At 37.5% G+C, this 16,643-nt stretch overlaps 5 protein-coding genes across 12 annotated transcripts; 2 read left to right on the top strand and 3 right to left on the bottom strand.

Annotated features, from left to right (window-relative positions):
• The first annotated feature begins 1,667 nt into the window (after positions 1–1,667).
• LOC135936584 (uncharacterized) lies at positions 1,668–6,036 on the top strand. Of its 7 annotated transcripts, none has more exons than XM_065479446.1 (12): positions 1,668–1,971; positions 2,163–2,250; positions 3,220–3,406; positions 3,465–3,595; positions 3,895–4,091; positions 4,154–4,384; positions 4,441–4,717; positions 4,794–4,864; positions 5,060–5,157; positions 5,213–5,389; positions 5,447–5,551; positions 5,614–6,036. In XM_065479446.1, the coding sequence occupies exons 1-12, from the start codon at positions 1,688–1,690 to the stop codon at positions 5,670–5,672; spliced, it is 1,905 nt and encodes a 634-aa protein (XP_065335518.1). In that variant the 5' UTR covers positions 1,668–1,687; the 3' UTR covers positions 5,673–6,036. The 7 variants fall into 7 exon arrangements, with proteins under 7 accessions (XP_065335518.1, XP_065335517.1, XP_065335523.1 ...); XM_065479445.1 differs by having other exon boundaries at positions 1,677–1,971; positions 5,611–6,036; XM_065479451.1 differs by having other exon boundaries at positions 1,839–1,979; positions 2,166–2,246; positions 5,611–6,036.
• LOC135936585 (uncharacterized) lies at positions 5,714–8,998 on the bottom strand. The gene is made up of 7 exons (XM_065479452.1): positions 8,766–8,998; positions 8,430–8,611; positions 7,780–8,075; positions 7,170–7,725; positions 7,062–7,114; positions 6,895–7,004; positions 5,714–6,035 (listed from the first exon to the last, which is right to left on the bottom strand). Exons 1-7 carry the CDS (start codon positions 8,830–8,832, stop codon positions 5,920–5,922), a joined length of 1,380 nt encoding a protein of 459 aa, XP_065335524.1. The 5' UTR covers positions 8,833–8,998; the 3' UTR covers positions 5,714–5,919.
• A 763-nt stretch (positions 8,999–9,761) lies between these two features.
• On the bottom strand, positions 9,762–12,270 carry Nmt (N-myristoyl transferase). Its single transcript, XM_065480275.1, has 10 exons — positions 12,112–12,270; positions 11,702–11,904; positions 11,508–11,632; positions 11,354–11,445; positions 11,161–11,277; positions 10,571–10,922; positions 10,404–10,521; positions 10,205–10,350; positions 10,011–10,148; positions 9,762–9,953 (listed from the first exon to the last, which is right to left on the bottom strand). Exons 1-10 carry the CDS (start codon positions 12,207–12,209, stop codon positions 9,933–9,935), a joined length of 1,410 nt encoding a protein of 469 aa, XP_065336347.1. The 5' UTR covers positions 12,210–12,270; the 3' UTR covers positions 9,762–9,932.
• Positions 12,271–12,411: 141 nt separating this feature from the next.
• ND-23 (NADH dehydrogenase (ubiquinone) 23 kDa subunit) lies at positions 12,412–13,586 on the top strand. The gene is made up of 4 exons (XM_065480276.1): positions 12,412–12,558; positions 12,692–13,011; positions 13,080–13,208; positions 13,382–13,586. The coding sequence occupies exons 1-4, from the start codon at positions 12,522–12,524 to the stop codon at positions 13,511–13,513; spliced, it is 618 nt and encodes a 205-aa protein (XP_065336348.1). The 5' UTR covers positions 12,412–12,521; the 3' UTR covers positions 13,514–13,586.
• Positions 13,587–13,685: 99 nt separating this feature from the next.
• Positions 13,686–16,599, bottom strand: Tango5 (Transport and Golgi organization 5). Of its 2 annotated transcripts, XM_065480273.1 has the most exons (8): positions 16,389–16,599; positions 16,015–16,183; positions 15,197–15,417; positions 15,049–15,139; positions 14,467–14,913; positions 14,330–14,410; positions 13,977–14,270; positions 13,686–13,922 (listed from the first exon to the last, which is right to left on the bottom strand). In XM_065480273.1, exons 2-8 carry the CDS (start codon positions 16,150–16,152, stop codon positions 13,782–13,784), a joined length of 1,413 nt encoding a protein of 470 aa, XP_065336345.1. In that variant the 5' UTR covers positions 16,153–16,183; positions 16,389–16,599; the 3' UTR covers positions 13,686–13,781. The 2 variants fall into 2 exon arrangements, with proteins under 2 accessions (XP_065336345.1, XP_065336346.1); XM_065480274.1 differs by lacking the exon at positions 16,015–16,183.
• Positions 16,600–16,643: the final 44 nt, after the last annotated feature.

The following is a 16,643-nucleotide window of genomic DNA, read 5'->3' as shown; positions in this document are numbered from 1 at the left end:
AAACAAGATGTTAGGTGCTTACGACTAAGTGACTGCTTTATGAAAATGACGCCCAACCTCTTGATAAATTGATAGTAATTATGACGCTATTACAACTCAAAAAGTATCCGGCAACAAGTTAAATAAATTTTGGAAAGTGTATGATGAGCTGCATATATATCAGTAGTTTTTAATATTACAGCTTTTAGCGAAAAATCGCTTAAGAATGAATGAGGTCACTTAATAAAGCATAAAGCTCGAAAAAAAAAACTTAAATATTGTTATCTACGTGTAATTTTTCTCTCAATCTCACGCACATGAGTTCCTAGTTCCTATATGTAATAAAAATATTGTCATGAAGGCTCTATTTTCTTTAATCGCATGCAGTTTTATTCGTAATAGTTATCATTAAAATTAAAAAGATTTATTGCGATTAAATGATGAAAGTTACTAGCCGATATATCTCCTTATAATGATGAAACTTCGAAAATTACAAAATCAAAAGCACAGTTTCGTCGGCTTTGATCTACTAATAATTTCGTAATCAATCGATTTAAAAATATTTTTCTTGTTAGTATAATAAGCTTTTAAAATAGTTGGATTATTTGCTAGATGAAAAAAGTAAGCGATTTGAATGGAATTTTCCGTTCGATTTCGAATACCGATCTGACTGCGTTCGCCCATATAATGAAGGTGTGAATATTCCAATCACACTTTGTAATCAAAGAGTGGCTCCCACTGCGTGTGATATGCTTGGACTGAGGTCACTGAATCCATACCAAATGCAATCAACAGCCGGAGGCACCCTCTGCGCTTACAAATGTTGATTTCCGATCCAACGGCCTTCGGCGAGGCCCTCATCGAATAAAAATAATAGATAATAAGAGCCCGCGCTGCCCCAGAAACCCACAATCCAATAAGACGCTAAGCTTATTGACATTTATCTAGTTTCAATAGAAATGTTACTGGCGGGAGCGTAAGCAATAAAATTGCATTATTTTTAATTTATTGTAACCAAAATCGCAGAAGGTCAATGAGCGGCTGGAGAGCAAATGGTTGATTTTCGTTTGTCCTCTCGCATGAGCAACGGATTGGAGAACTCATTAAATTATACTCTGCTCTGCATTTCAGGCTAATCCCACCTCAGGTTTCATAAAACTCATGCTCTGGTATAATCCTTGTGGGCCTCAGTCAGCACTTTGATTATTTCCTCCATCACTCAGGGCAGGGCGCAAGACGGGGCGAACAGCGGGCGATGCGTCGCCTTTTCTACAAAACAAATTCTTAAAAGCTGCGATGCGCCCCCTCTCTGGAACTCCAAACGGCGCCCGGCGCCCGCTTTTGCGCCTCTCACCCTTCTGCACACAATTTTGGCATTTCACGACAGCTCTCTTATTGTGGCTCTACTTCCCACCTTTGCTATTACAAAAATTGGCAGCCAAAAGCCGATAGTCTTTCATTTTTGCAAATACGGAAAAGTTACAGTTCTCGCCGAGTTACAGTTTTCACCTTTCAATGTTATTAGTATAGGTAAAGTGTATAAATTTATACACTTTAGTATAGGGACAACAGATTTGATGCGTGTAAACGGTAAAGTCGGCGAGAACTGTAGCTTTTCCATAGATCAGAAGCATACAATAATGATGAGTTTTGCTGAATGGTTTAACTTATAAAATCCTAAAAATTCATCGACAATAACAGAACATGCATGGTATGCGATGCGATGCGTCGGAATCTTGGAACGGAATCTGGAATGGAACGTGTGAATTCTGCTCCTTGTCATCGACTCTTCGCTTGCAACGCGACTACGGCCGGCTGTGCCTGCCTGTGCCTATGCCTAGCCATTAGCTCTATTGCTGATTACGGTGTTAAGGCTTCTGATCTATTATGCTTTACATATCAGCGGTCAAACGTTCAGTGCCTTGAAAGTTTATCCTTGTGTTTGTTTGCTTGTCTGCTCTGCTCTGCCCGTCTGCTTGACAACCTGAACTTGTACGTCGGTACGCTGGTTAACAATCTCTTTATTTCTCATTAACTACATACATATTTTTGCTCATTCATAATATTTATGGAGCCTGAAACTTGCAGCTTTGAGCTGTTCCCTATCTTAATCTTTCATAATCGACGCGACTACATTTACGCCAATAATTACATACACAATCATTATTCTCACTCACTTTCAGCAGCCCTGCACAAACGAACCATATAGAGAAAGCTATTTTAGTCAAAGAAGAAAGACTATGTACTAAAACATCATTCAGTTGGAGGTCTGTGAGTATGTATGTACAATTAGTAGAAATATATTATTAGAATTAATGCAATTCCATATTAATAAAATTCTATGTACATACATAAATCTACACGATTTTTTGGAGTTTCCTTTATTAAATTACATTAATGTATGTATGTATTTAGTATTTACATATGTATGTATTTATTTTATAGATGCATACACGACTGTACATATGTAATTATATTAGTTATTATATTTATCATTATGTATCATTATTATGAATACATATTTATCATTATGTATATTTATTTTTATCATTATTATATTAGTTTAAGAATTATATTATGTGCCCCGAGAAACATGAACAATTAAACATAGCGAGTACATAATCTATGTATGTATCTAATTTTATGTATATTACATACATGCATGCTAACGTTGTTTTAAATACATAATTTATGTCAGTTAAATCTCACAAATTGTTTAAAATGGTATGATCTGTCTTTTGCATAAGCATTTTCATCAAAAAATGGCTTGAAGCTGGTAAAAAATGCAACTTGAGGCTATATTTTATTTGGCCTCAAGGTGTATTATAGAATTGTCCTGTTTAATAAAAACACATTATTTAAAATTTCCTCCCCGCCGAGACAAAATGACACACGTATGAATGTCAAAAAGCTAAATCGACGAGCAATCGTTCCATTTTATTCCCCTCTAATGTATACACACCTAACTTTTCCCAATTTATTGTGCCACTTAATGAAAAGCCAAAAAAATTGGATAGTAAAAAAAAACATTATTTTGGGAAGTCTTCTACACTGTTAGTATAAGGGCACATTTATATACTACAGTATTTGGTCTACCCCAAAAAATGTGCCACACGCCACTCGTTAATTTAAAGAATGGATAATATTAGGTAGTTTTTAAAATTTGAACCATGATACCATCATGGAATATTGTACTCGTATATTATATAATAAATTTCGGGGTTTGCACATTTGTCACAGAAGATTATGAACGTTGATGAAGAATACCTGCCATCGTTTCAAAGAAGGGCCGCAAAGAAGAAGTTAGATGTTGACGTCAGTGTTGCACCACTTCGTGTTCTTCGAAGCAAATCGTCTAGAATCACCAATGCAACCCATCCAGCATGGGCCAGTGATGATGAAAATGCTACTGATACGGAACTTGCAGGTAAAAATATATTAAATTTCTTTAATCTTAAAAGTGTTTTTCTATTTGACTTGCAAAGCCATGGGACAAGACGTATCGGGTTGCACTATTCACGAAAAAAAGCAATTGCTGAAAGCCTTGAAGGAATCTGAAAATGACCTGCAGAAGTCCAAGAAGAGAAGAAATGCAGAAGGCTTATCTCCAAAAAAGGTCAATGTTTTTTGTTTATTAAGATTTCCTTAACATATTATCATCCTTAATAAAATCACTTATATTCTTCTTACCCTTGCATTAGCTAATCCTGGTTCGAGGAAATATTTTCAATTCTTCTAAAAACCTTCCTTGCGTCCCTCTCAGGCTGACAAGCAATTTTAATAAGAAATGGAATCCTGAAAAACAACCATTATAATATACAGCAATCAGACATATTATGCGATTGTCAAATTGTTTTGCGTATATATTGGTCATAAATTGTCATTCTAACATGGTAAAATCTGAAAATGTCTTAGGATGGAGGTCCCAGTCAGTTCTATTTGGAGAGCAAGAAGGCCAAAGATGAACAGTCGCGTGATTGCAAATATCAAAGCACGGATGAACTCAGAACTTTCAAAGCGTCAATGGATTGCAAAATTACGAATTTTGTGTCCTATGCGAAGTCTGATCAGGACCTTCTGTTGATTAGAAACAGGAAGGATGAAAGTAGAAGGTTATTTCCTGGTTAGATCATATGTTAACAGCTGATGATGTCATGGGTGTCTTCTTTTTCAGGTTGAATTGGCAATATGATTCAGCAACTGGGCTGAGTAGAGAAGAGCACTTTGATGCTGTGCTCACAGAAATGGACTACTCGTTCCAAGTTGCTAGGCAAGAAGGCATTTCATCTCTAGCGTACAATCATGATGATATCCTTGCTGATGCCGTTGAAATTCCTTATCAAGATGTTTTGCGCTTCAACAATACTCACACAACTTCTGCCAAGTGCTTCACTCCAGCTACAAAGTATTTTAGCTGTTAAAATGAGCTATGCAAAGTAGTGTAAACTGATCGAATTCCAGGAACTCATTGCAAGCTTGTATGGATATCACTCAAAGGGCCATCGTAAAAAACGTGGGCCTCTTAAGCTTGAAAGATGGTGTGGATTTGGACAAAAATTCCAACTACCGCAGACATCCACAGACATCTCCCAGAGGCAGAGACCTAAGACAAAATTTGGCTGGCCCATCAGGACTTTCCATGGTTGGTAAAGTTCAATCTCTGCCAGCACGCCGTGAAACAATGGAACCAATTGAATGCCCAAAGTGCAATGCGAAGATCAACCCTATACAACTAGAGGTGAAATGATACAGATTTAATAAACTTATATACGTCTGCAGACATGGTGAAAATAATTGATTTTATCTCTATTTAGGAGCATTCACTTGAGTGCCAAGTCTCTGCTGAAGATGACAAGTCTGAAGACTCGGAGGAGCAGTATTTAAGGTGAGCAAATATTTGTGTGCAACTGAACCTGCAATGTGGTGTGTCTCCTAATCTTGTTCCATCTTACAATGTTAATTCCGCATGTTTTTGCTGATATAGTAGAAAGTGATTTTGTATTCAAACAAATTTGTCCACAACAAGCTTTACTGTTGTAAACTTTTTAAACTAAATATTTGCATTGTGATCTACCCTTAGGTGCATCTGTGGTGTGTCCATTCCAGAAAGTATGCACGAGTCTCACTCGAAGAGGTGTCGTGAGAAGAATGGTGGATCCGGCAATCCCTCAAAAGGAGGTAGAAATTTTTATCTTCAGTTTTAGTTCTTATTACTGAATTTGCGAAACAACAGCTATCATAAAATCTTTGGCACTGGAGTGGGGGAGTGATGAGGAAGATGGCGTTCTCTCAGCTGAACACAGCAAAGAGAAAGAATTCAAGCTAGGGGCCATTCCAAAGAGACTGCATCAGTCTCAATTGAAGAAATGTCAAGAGAAGAATGATAAGCCAAATATGCTCTCAAAAGAAGGTATGAAAATGTATCTCGGGTCTTTGTTTTTATTAATGTATTTTTGAAACAATATAGAAATCAGGAAATCTTTAGTGTTCGAGTGGGAGAGTGAAGGAGAAGATGGCGTTGAATTGGCTGCATACTGCAAACGATTGAAGCAAGGGAAATCTTCTAAAAATGGTAACTGAGAAATCATATATCTAACCATGAAAAAATTGCACATGTTTCTCCTTGCACAGAAGATATTCACAGCAAGAAATGTTACATGCCGCCAACCAAGAGGAGCAAGTCTAATAATTAGATACATTTCAAAGTTAAGCAGGATTATGTGGTCGAAATTGATTGTTACAACAGAGATGTTGAAGCACCAGGGAAGGTTATCTATTCTGATTTGATAAGTTTTCATTAATTTTTTCTGAATTAATTTGCTGTTCTTAATTTAAATGGCAAAATATCTTATGAGTTCAATGTATCCAGGGAATCTGATAAATGATAAGCCAACTTAGAAATTGCATTCAAAGAATATATTCTTACATGTATGCTATCTGTTACTTGTTAAATGCGCTTGTGGTGAACAATCTTTTTACTGGAGGTTCTTCACCTTGCTCACTCCCTTCAGAGTCGCTAATTATTTCATTCCCTTGATCTGCTTGTCTTTTGGCACCTGGAACACGTGGAACACACTAAGTCAACTGGTTTAGTGTCACTTAATGCTGTATTAAATCTTCTAAGTTCTAATTTAGATGGCGATTTTATTATACGGAAGAGTAACCTACTCCTGTTCTCTGTATTGACCATGCTATAAAATAAAAAAATTGAATTGAACATTGTACTGTCAGGTTTGTAAAATAGCATGGGTGTGACTTAATAATTTGAGCCCTTCATATATTCAGTTAAGTACAATTAATACTTCTCTAGAAATTCTTCAGGTCTTAGATGCCAAGAGTTGAATTATATGAATACATCAAAAGTTTGATTTGCTAAAACAGTGAAATATTTTCCTCATTATACTTGAATTAATAAAAAATTTGTTGCTCGTTAATTTTTTCTTTTAAAAAATGCTCCCACGAAATTCTAAGACACTAAAAGATTGTACTATATTATATACATCGTAACAGATATTACTTCTGCAAAAATAATGATTTCCGCCCAACATTTAGCTTAAAATCTTTGTATTAATACTTTAGCATGTATAATGGCCTTAAATATTCAACAAGTCGTCTAGTAAAATAGGATTCTGAAAATAATATACGCCCCAAGAATTTATACCAATTAAACCGTTTAGAAGGTGTGTGGAATATATTGCGGGCTAGACAAACAGACAGTTTGAAGTGTGACTCCGGAGTCTTGGATTTGCGCGTGTGTGATTCACGTCCATTAGATACAAAGAAGTTAAGCAAGCATAGAAAAATACATCGTGAATTGTCTCCAAATCCCAATTCTAGAAATGTGCTTGTAAGCTACTTCAATTAACTAATGGAACACTCCACAAATTAATTCAAACTGTTTTGATAAAATCTCACCATAAAAAACAGGTACAGCCAGCTTTCCTGATTTATGTTTACTCAAACATTTAGTCATGTGCTTCTCTCTCAAGGATTCTATTGGTAGCTCTATATTGCAAAATGGACAGCTAAAACCAATATTTTTATTAAAATTGTAAACGAGTTTCATATACTTGACACATTACCATCCATCCACTAGTTCAGTGTTTCTGCTTTGCTCGCACAAGTCAAAGTGTTCCTAAAATATTCACATTTTAAGTAATCATTGGTCTTGTCAGGAAATAATGTCTTACTTGTATGCTTGATTTGGAAAAATATGATGTGCACAGGGGGCAATCAACTAAGTCAGTTGATTTGTCACATTCGGTTTTGGTTTCCTTGCATAGCACGCCAGTAGCTGAATTTTTCTCTGTGTTCAAATTTTCATCATTGTCACGAATAGGAGAAAAATTTCCCCTGCTGCTTGGTCCTGGTTTGAATTGATCTTCAACTTTGTCATGCAGTTCTACAACGCGAGGTTTGATTGCTATTTTGGCAAGGGAGGATCTAGTCGGAGGTTGAGATTTATTCAAGTCTTGATTTTCCTCTTTTGCTGAGGCAGTTTCTTTATTAGCAGCAGAAAGCTGACTGTATGGTATCTCCTTTGGGACAATTCCATATGGAAGCACTTTGTAAATTGGTGTGTCGTTGTTTTGGAAATGAAAGTTGTCACAGGAAATGATGTCAGAACGCAAATCAATGAGGTGTTGCATTGCTGACATGGTAGCTAGATCGTCCATTTCTTTTTTTACGAGATTGAAATGCTCTTCTCTAGTGTGGCTACTTCCTTTGCAGAAATGCCATGTACTTCTAAAACGTATTAGGAACATGTTTATCAAAATAAAAACCAAACAGTTTTATTACCTCAAAGAAATATTGCGACGTTTCTCTCTTAGTTGGTTCAGTCTTTCTTCATAAAATGAGATCACTTGATCCTCTGTAGGATGGTCTAATACGTTAAAGTCCATCAGCCGCTTCTGTTTGACATTCACGTTTGGATCATAGTGGTTGGTCATTTGAAGTATGCATCGTGAATCATTTGCAAGGAAAGCCTGCTTCTCTTCAAATGTGTTGGAAGTTTGTATTTCATTTGTTCCGGAGCTACTATCAGTTCCATCTTCAGCATTGAAGATGATCAAATCATCTGTGCTATCATCTATCTGCAAGAATAAGAAATCAATTTCACTATAGCCCAGCAAACCGCGACGTGTCAATGTGATTATACAATTCTTAACATTTACCCAACTCTGACACATAATTACCACCTTTCTATCGTCATAATTATTTGTAACAAGCGCATAAGATCAGATGTTTTACTGTCACTGATTATGAAGACAACGAAATACCAGCTTGATTTTTGTAATGTCATTGTTACACAATTTAATAAATGTAATACATACTTTACATTTTAATTTATGCTTAACAAACAAATTTTAATCTTAACGTTATCTCTGGTTTCCTCGATTATGTATATGATTTTTCTATGATTTCCTCATTTTTCGGGGCATTCCAACCTGAACAATAATGTTGGCGTCACTTTTCTTCTCGATAGTGGTAGATGAAACATCAGGTACATCTTCCGTTGCCTCTAGAAAATCATCTTTTTGCTGATTATCTTCTTTGGAATTTTCAATTGCCTGTAGGATTTGCCGCTTTTCTTCCAGGCTCAAGTCTTGCATATCCTGGACTCCTTCGCCTTCAATTATCATAAATTTTATTACATAAATATAGATGATTACATACTGCATTACAACAGAGTAATATGATGTGAGTGTGAAGTTAATAAATGACAATGAGTGTAGTACCACTCGACCAAATCGAGTAACTTAAGTTCTACCAGTTCTACATACTTCGCAAAGCTGCATTGACGCTATCCTCCTCGGTCGCAACATCACGATTTCGTATTTTGAGAACCATTGAGACGTTTTTGTCTCTAGGAAGTCTTTGCTTCTTGCTTTTTACGTAGCCGCTGACCTGTGTCTAATTATTGTGAACCCGCAAGGAACTAGACTATCGGAGGAACTTAAAATTGCAGAAGCCTGCCTTGAAATTGTCTCGGGTAACAACACGATCAGAGAGCAGCAGTGAGCAGCAGCCAGGAGTAGCAAAGAAACTAGCACTAGCAGCGAATGATGAAAACAACAACACTGCCATGTGACGTATGCGAGGAGGGGCATATAAAAAGGAGAATGAGATTTTAAAGGCACCTGAGGGATAACAGAATTGGTTTGATGAGATGAGAAAGTAATTTTAATATATTTTCAAAGTGTTAATTAGTTAACACTGTGTAATCGAAATATAATGTGATAAAAATATAGATAAACATCAAGTTAAGAAAGTTCCGAAAAAAATAGTGTGAAAATGTGTGTATATATCTTTCAAGACTTAGAATCTGAACTTTTTAAGTATAATTATTTTTATCTTATTGACATCATAAAAGGAAATTGTGTAGTTAAGTGCGCTTTGTTAAACTATGCGATATTAATGGAATAATCAGGATACAAGGCATACAAATAATGCTTGATCAATAATTATTTCTCCAACATTATGTGTTATTCTGTAGTTGATCTTGCACAATTTTTAAAATTTTAGAAATTTTCCATCCTGACCACAAGCAGAAGGAAAATTCCCTCTTCCATCTTGTGAAATTCGAAATCTGTTTCAAAATTCTATTTAGTATTAAATAACAACAGTCCGTATGGCCTTTACTTTTCTTCCTAATTCAATAATCATTTCACAAACAAAATAATTTATAGGCTTCTTTCAAACTAGATATTCTATACTAGAGACGTTAAACCCCAGCAAACGTTGAAAACTAAAATGGAATTGAGAGCAAGGAAACAATATTTGAGATGAACATCTTCAATGTTATATTATCAATGTTGAGTCCCATTTAATAATAGCAATCAAGTAAAAAAGAAGGACTACAATACAAACAGTGGTGCTCAAAAATTTTGTAATTTGCAACTGGTGTGGAAACTGAAATCACAGCTTTCTCATTACTATGCGGAGACCTTTCACTGCAGTACAAGACCAATCTGAAAGAAAGAGATTTGATTTCACAAACTCATTTCTGCTTAGTTAATGCAGTTTACCTTGTGGGGTAGGATGGCAGGGCATCGCCAGTTGTACAGGTAGTATTGTAAATTACCGTCTCCTTTCCCAAACTTCAACTCCTTGAGAAACTCTTTGTTCTCCATCAGGTCGAGGGCGTTGAAAACGTCAAATCCATTCTAAGAGAGACATATTAATAAAATGAAAACCTTACTTCCATTAAAAGGAATCTTACGTTTTTGGCTGAGACAAGGGCATCATTCATCAAATCAATTAGAGGAGTGGTGGTGCTCACATTGTAGAATGAGTAGGCCGCTTTTAGAGATTTGTGTATGGGGTGGTTCATAACGGTGGAAGGGAGAGTGTAGTAGCTCACAAAGTCTACAAAATAAATAAGTTTTAAAGAAGAGTTGCATTATTATTATAATAGGCACCTGTGATTTTTCCGTTCTTTTCAACCACATAGGCATCCACAATTCCTGCTCTGGGCAGAAACCAATGTTTGAAGTCTTCTTTCGAGAACACTGGAGCCAAATCAAAACTCTCCAAATACTAAAATTACGCAATTAAGCCATGTATTAAATAATTACAAAACACAAACCTTATCCAAAATGGCGTGGGTTTTGTCCAAGTCTTGGAGAGTGAGAATACGGAAACCCTCGGTCTTTGGCATGTCGGGCAGTTTGTTGAGCTTGAGTGTGCGCTGCAGAGTCATATTTCTGGCAAGATGCGAGAACTTGACTTCTATCAGTTTCTTCGGGTTGAGTGAGCGGTGATAGTAGCGGCAAGCACCCACCGGCTTTGGCAAAACCACTCCTGCCGTGTACACTGCTTGGAAAATGCCTTGCTGATTGACACGGCGGGTGATTTCTCTGATCAGCACAGGCGCCACCCGCTTTGACCTCAGTTTCTTGTGCACACACAAGAAGTTGATCTCCACCATACGCTGAACTCTGGAAATTACAATAAAATCAGGGATGAATAATCTGACACTAATGCATGTTTCAACTTTGCGTACAACTTTGTAAATATGTTTAAGTTAAGAACTGCTCCTGCCTTAAATTTATGCAACGCAACAATTAGAACCAGTTTAAATAGTTATAAGTGATTTAGAGAGAGATTTATTTAATTTAAATTTAAATATTCTGACTATTTCCAAATAAAATGTAACTAAAGCTGCTGAAACCTTACTTTTCATAGATGCGGATGGACGCTGGAACGGCCGATATGAATCCAACCAGGCGATTATTTTTTGTCACCCTTACTCCACAATGCCACTGAGGCAGCCAACCAGGAGGTTGAAGGGCCCTAAAATAGCGTCACAATGAAGTCAAGGATTGTGATGCAAACTTTATAGTCTATCGAGATTTGTCTAATCAATTACCATTTCAAGAAATCTTGTGGGTAATCAAATCTGAACAGGCTGTCATCATCTTCTACATAATTTTCATTCAGCAACGTGTACAGCTCAGTCAGCTGAACATATATTTATACTTGTAAATTCACAAAGAAATTATGATTACTGTTTTGAAACTTACAACAAGGGGGTCGTTGAGGTCTAAGGTATCCCATTGGAATCCGTCTGGCAGCGAGTATGACTCTTGTCTGATCTCCTTCAGACTTTTATCGTCTTCAATCGGTTCATTGCTTGTTATTTTCTCGTCTGTATATGCAAGTTACGAGCATTTTAAGTATCAGCAAAAGCTAAACACGTTGAAAGTGTAAGGCTTACCCATCTTGGGAACCGGTTGTGTGTTCCAAAATTGGTATTGCTTTTGTAGGGCCTCTTCTTGAGTTTTTGCCGGTTTGTGTTGCATAGTTAGCATCTCCATTGCTGCTTTGATTCCTTCAATGGATATACTGCCACGGCCCTCCTCCTGCTTAGCTTCTTCAATGGCTTGCGCTGCTTCATTTTTCCTTCTCCTCTTCTTTGCGCTGAAATTCGTTGTGGAAAATTAAGATTAAGATTCCAGTGTTTTTCAAGATTTTCATTAACATTTGTTAAAACATGACATGCAAAACAGTCCTCAGAAGTCAGTCACATGGGTTGCATACATAATATTGCGCTCAGTTTGGAAGTCTTTACAAATGATTTGAGCAAACAAATTTAACAAAAATCAGCCCGGTTGTATTGGGTCTCACCTCTTAGACAGAGGAGCTTTTGCAGGCCCATCTGCTTTTTGATTTAAATCATAATTTTGTGGATCTCCGGTCACCGTATCATCCTCGTTGTCAGCCATTTTTCAAGACCCAAACCCAAAATGTGTGTATCGATTGCGGCGCCACTGAGAGAAATGCGTGAGCCGGTGCAAAGCTCCAGCCTGGCTCTTAAATCAGCAATAAAATTTAAATCTTAAAAATTACATAAAAATGATCAATTTCACGAGTCAAATTACACCAAGTTGGTTAACAATTGTTAAAAATCTTGTTCCCTTCCCTTTGATATTCAATCCAGTTAATATAACTACCGATGATGCACATAAAATGTTAAAAAATAATTTATTGACAGAGTTTTAAATTTCCCGCTCGTTCAGTTCATGTGAAGGTTCATCATGGCGGCCCTCAAACTATTTTCTTTGCAGAGATCTGGTAAATTCTTCTATTTTCTACCTGCAGAAATTGATTTTCCCTTAAATTGGGCATATTAAAATTATAATTAGGTTTCGATCTTCCTTAAAAGTGCCAAAAGAGACGTTAACGAGGCATGATATTGCTTTTACAGCTGCCCCAATGATGCGGTCTGCTGTCCTGCTAGCCCCACAACAAAGGGGTTGCTACAAAATTGTGACTCCGAAGGAATCGGACATGTCCTTCAAGGACATCACAGACAGAGCAGCTGCCACTATGTTTTGGACAGAGCTATTCAGGGGCTTTGGAGTTACACTGGCTCACATTTTCAAGGAACCAGCAACAATAAACTATCCTTTTGAAAAAGGCCCGCTAAGTCCCAGATTCAGAGGAGAGCATGCCCTGAGGCGATACCCTTCAGGCGAGGAACGTTGTATTGCTTGCAAACTCTGCGAGGCAATCTGTCCCGCTCAGGTAAATAAATCCAGAAACTGCACTTCTATAATAGTAAAACTACAGCTATGTACTACTTTTCTCTTCAGGCCATCACCATTGAAGCCGAGGAGAGGGCTGATGGAAGCAGGCGAACTACCAGATACGACATTGACATGACCAAATGTATTTACTGTGGGTTCTGCCAAGAAGCATGTCCTGTTGATGCCATTGTTGAGGTAAATTTCGCTCCCTTTTAAAACGAATTTATTGTGACACTTGAAATACACAAGTTTAGTATGACTGGCTCATTTTACTGAGCCTTTTTATGTATCTGTAATGTACGAAATTGGTGTAATTGGGATTGCTCCAGTATGGCAGTTATGTTTGATCTAATTACTTCTCTTTTCAGGGTCCTAACTTTGAATTCTCAACTGAAACTCATGAAGAGTTGCTTTACAACAAGGAAAAGCTGCTTAACAACGGAGATAAGTGGGAGTCTGAAATTGCTTCTAACATCCAGGCAGACCATCCCTACCGCTGAATAGGTCATTAGTGGATTAGATGTTGAACAACTTGTTATGTAAATAAAACTATTGACAGCAACCAAAAACAAACGCACCAGTTTTTTTTAACCAAATTATAATCATGAGGAAAAAATGAAATAAAAGTAAATTTATGATCAGCACTAACACTGGGAAATTTATGCGAGAGAATTATTTCAACAACACAAAATTTATTCAGGGCACAGGGAATGTACGTTGATTTCACTTTGCTTCACAAGGGGAATGACTAAAGCACAGCTCACTTGACTAGTCTGTGGCCACCTTTGCATTTTCTTGTTTATGAATTCTCTTGTGATACGCCTGAGCCAGTGAGTTAACAATTGAGATGATAAAGTACACCACCATGGAAATAACGAGCTTCTCAAAAACAGATGCAAGGAAGCTTTGCTGTAAATAAAGTTACAGTTAGCACAAAGTTCAGAAGCAGTAAACAGAACTTACTGAATGACCGTCACTAGATGACGAAGATCCAACCTTCCTATGGAGCTTGCTCTTTTGTCTGGCAAGAAATTCTTTGAAAGGCTCTTGAACTTTCGGCCCAATATAAGGGACTTTAGCTAGCATCGCCACAGCAGCCTCAATCAACGGTTCATTGAACGCAATAATAACAAAAAGCTTTTGAATATGCATCTTGATAACCGCTTTTCCAATCAAGGTCGCACCAAAGAAAGTCCAGAATGGAACTAGGAAATGGCCACATGTTATTCCAGCTAGGTCGAAGAGTGGATTTGGAATCTGTGGCCAGAAAGATTTAATTTATTATGTTTATAAGTGGATTAAACAAATTAACACACCGAGGCACAGGCAAGAATGCCGAAGAACCCAACTCTCTCTATGATCTTTTCAACTCCAAGTTTGGCTCTCTCATAGAGGGTCTGAAAGTAACAAAATGTTATGTTGACAGATATTTTGTTACCTACTTCTGGCTTACCATGTCTTCGTGATTGAGCTGCTTCCGTTGCAATTCTTCAAGGTTTCTCAATTCGTCGTCTTCATCATCATCATCATCAGCTCCACCTGACAGCCTGGCGGCTCTGGCCATGAAATAGGGTGGAAGCTCTCCTAGCGCTGTACCAGCGCCCCACATAAAGGCCTCGAGACGCACTTTCGCCATTATAGCCAGCACAGCTGACCAAACAGATGCAGAGGCATCCCAATGGAGATTTGGCTGATCCGGACAAATAATCTCATCAGGATATGGGGGTTGTGGGAAGTCTAAGCTTTGGCACTCGTACGCGGCCAAAGTCACCGAGGCAATATAAGGCCCAAGATACAAAAGGAAGGTATGTAGTCCAGTGCCAAGGCCAACTGAAGAAAGGACCCCCAGGCCAAGCCAGTACACGCACCACCAAATATTCTTGAGGAATGGCTCTATGACCTAAAATTTGAGAACCTTGAGTTAGGGGCCTTCGTGGAACATCTAAATTGTTGTGATGGTTGAATAATTAAAATCAGCAGAAAACTCCATTCATCTTAAAATGAGTTGAGTTTTATATTACGATTTTAAGCTGACCTTTTGGTGTGGTCCTTGAACGTTAATTACAAAAGCAATGGCCGCTGTTAGGAGAAAAACCATTGTCATCAATACTCTATGATGCAGCATCCTGAAAATGATCAATGTTAGCCAGGCAAGAAAACAAGAAGCAGTGACTCATGCATACCTTTGAAGGGACGACTTTAAAAAGTGAGCCATCTCCAAAGTGGCGTAATACAAAGTGCGGAGAGGGTGACGCCATAATACAAGACTGGCACGCTCTTTTTTTAGCTCCTCTCGGTCCATTGCCATCTTGTGTTTAGTGGACCCGTTGACCTGAGGGTCAGATTTGGAACGACGAGACACTCCCGACATTGAAGGTGACGAACAACTTTCCAAACGTTGTAGCTGAAAATAAGACAGGTATAAATTGAAATCAATTACCCCTCAACAATAATATTACGAAAGGTGGATCAATGGAAATAACAGTATAGGCCATTTTTAATATGATATTATGATAAATAAAGGGCATTGGGGCAAGGGGCAAACATGCAGGCATGCAAACAAAATAAAAATCAATCGACAAACCAACATACATAATTGATGAAGTGTGCTTTTCAGACTCAAGGTTTGGTTGGAATGCTTTAAATGGTTTGACGCATCTGTCACGATTTTGCGATGTTACAGAGTAACTTACGTTTAGGAAATAAAATCCAAAGCGTAATTGAAAGCAATTGTGATACAATCATGTGCTAACAGTTTTATTTTAGTAGTTGACCAATATTATTCAATAATGCTATGATTTTATGATAAACGCAGCACGCAGCTAATAGCAGACCAGGAAAATATGAAAAGTTAAATGTTGATAATATTGAAATTAAATAAATAACATAGCTTTCTTTAACAAATATTTGAAATATGAGCGTGTTATGTACAATGATCAAGAAGTGAAAATGCAGGTCTGAGATTTTGAGAGCGCGGTAAGCATTTTGGCACATTGATTACCAGTTCGATCTTATTGCCTGAAGTCTTCAGCCCTCTTCGCTTAAGCTCAGCCTTGATTTGCTCTTTCGTTTGTGTCACTGGTTCCTCGTGCTTCACCCTACTACTTTTGGTTTTTTTCTTGACACTAGAGGCACCCATGGTCTGCGATGGGCTTCAGAAATGCCGTCACCTTAAAATGCATGCAGTTTTATTGATCAAGACCAAGCCAGCCATAGCAAAGACTTAAGAACGAAGCCTATCATAAGACTGAAAGTATTAGTTAGAGGTTGTTGCAATCAATGGTTTTCATGTGTTAAAGTAAAACACGCTGTACAACAAGCTATTTCCCAGATGTGAAAATATGTGTTCACCTCGCATTGCCCTCGAAAAATTACCTTTTACAGTGGACCAACCAGCCGAACGTGCAAATTCTTCGGTCACGAGTAAATTAGTACGACTCGGGTAAACTCATGGCGTACTTATGATCTATATGTACCGTTTGAAATGCGTTCAAAACTTGAGAAACGAATAGTCATTGCAATGTATTTTCACTCCAATCAATTCAGTGCTATCCTTTTCTCCAAACCATCACGTCATGTACGTCACCACCTGGTTATCCAACCTAATAATATTCGATCGAGAAACGAGCC

The sequence above is a fragment of the Cloeon dipterum genome, chromosome 2 (assembly GCF_949628265.1).
Source record: "Cloeon dipterum chromosome 2, ieCloDipt1.1, whole genome shotgun sequence".
NCBI lineage: Eukaryota > Metazoa > Arthropoda > Insecta > Ephemeroptera > Baetidae > Cloeon > Cloeon dipterum.
This window is presented reverse-complemented; position numbering and strand designations above follow the sequence as displayed.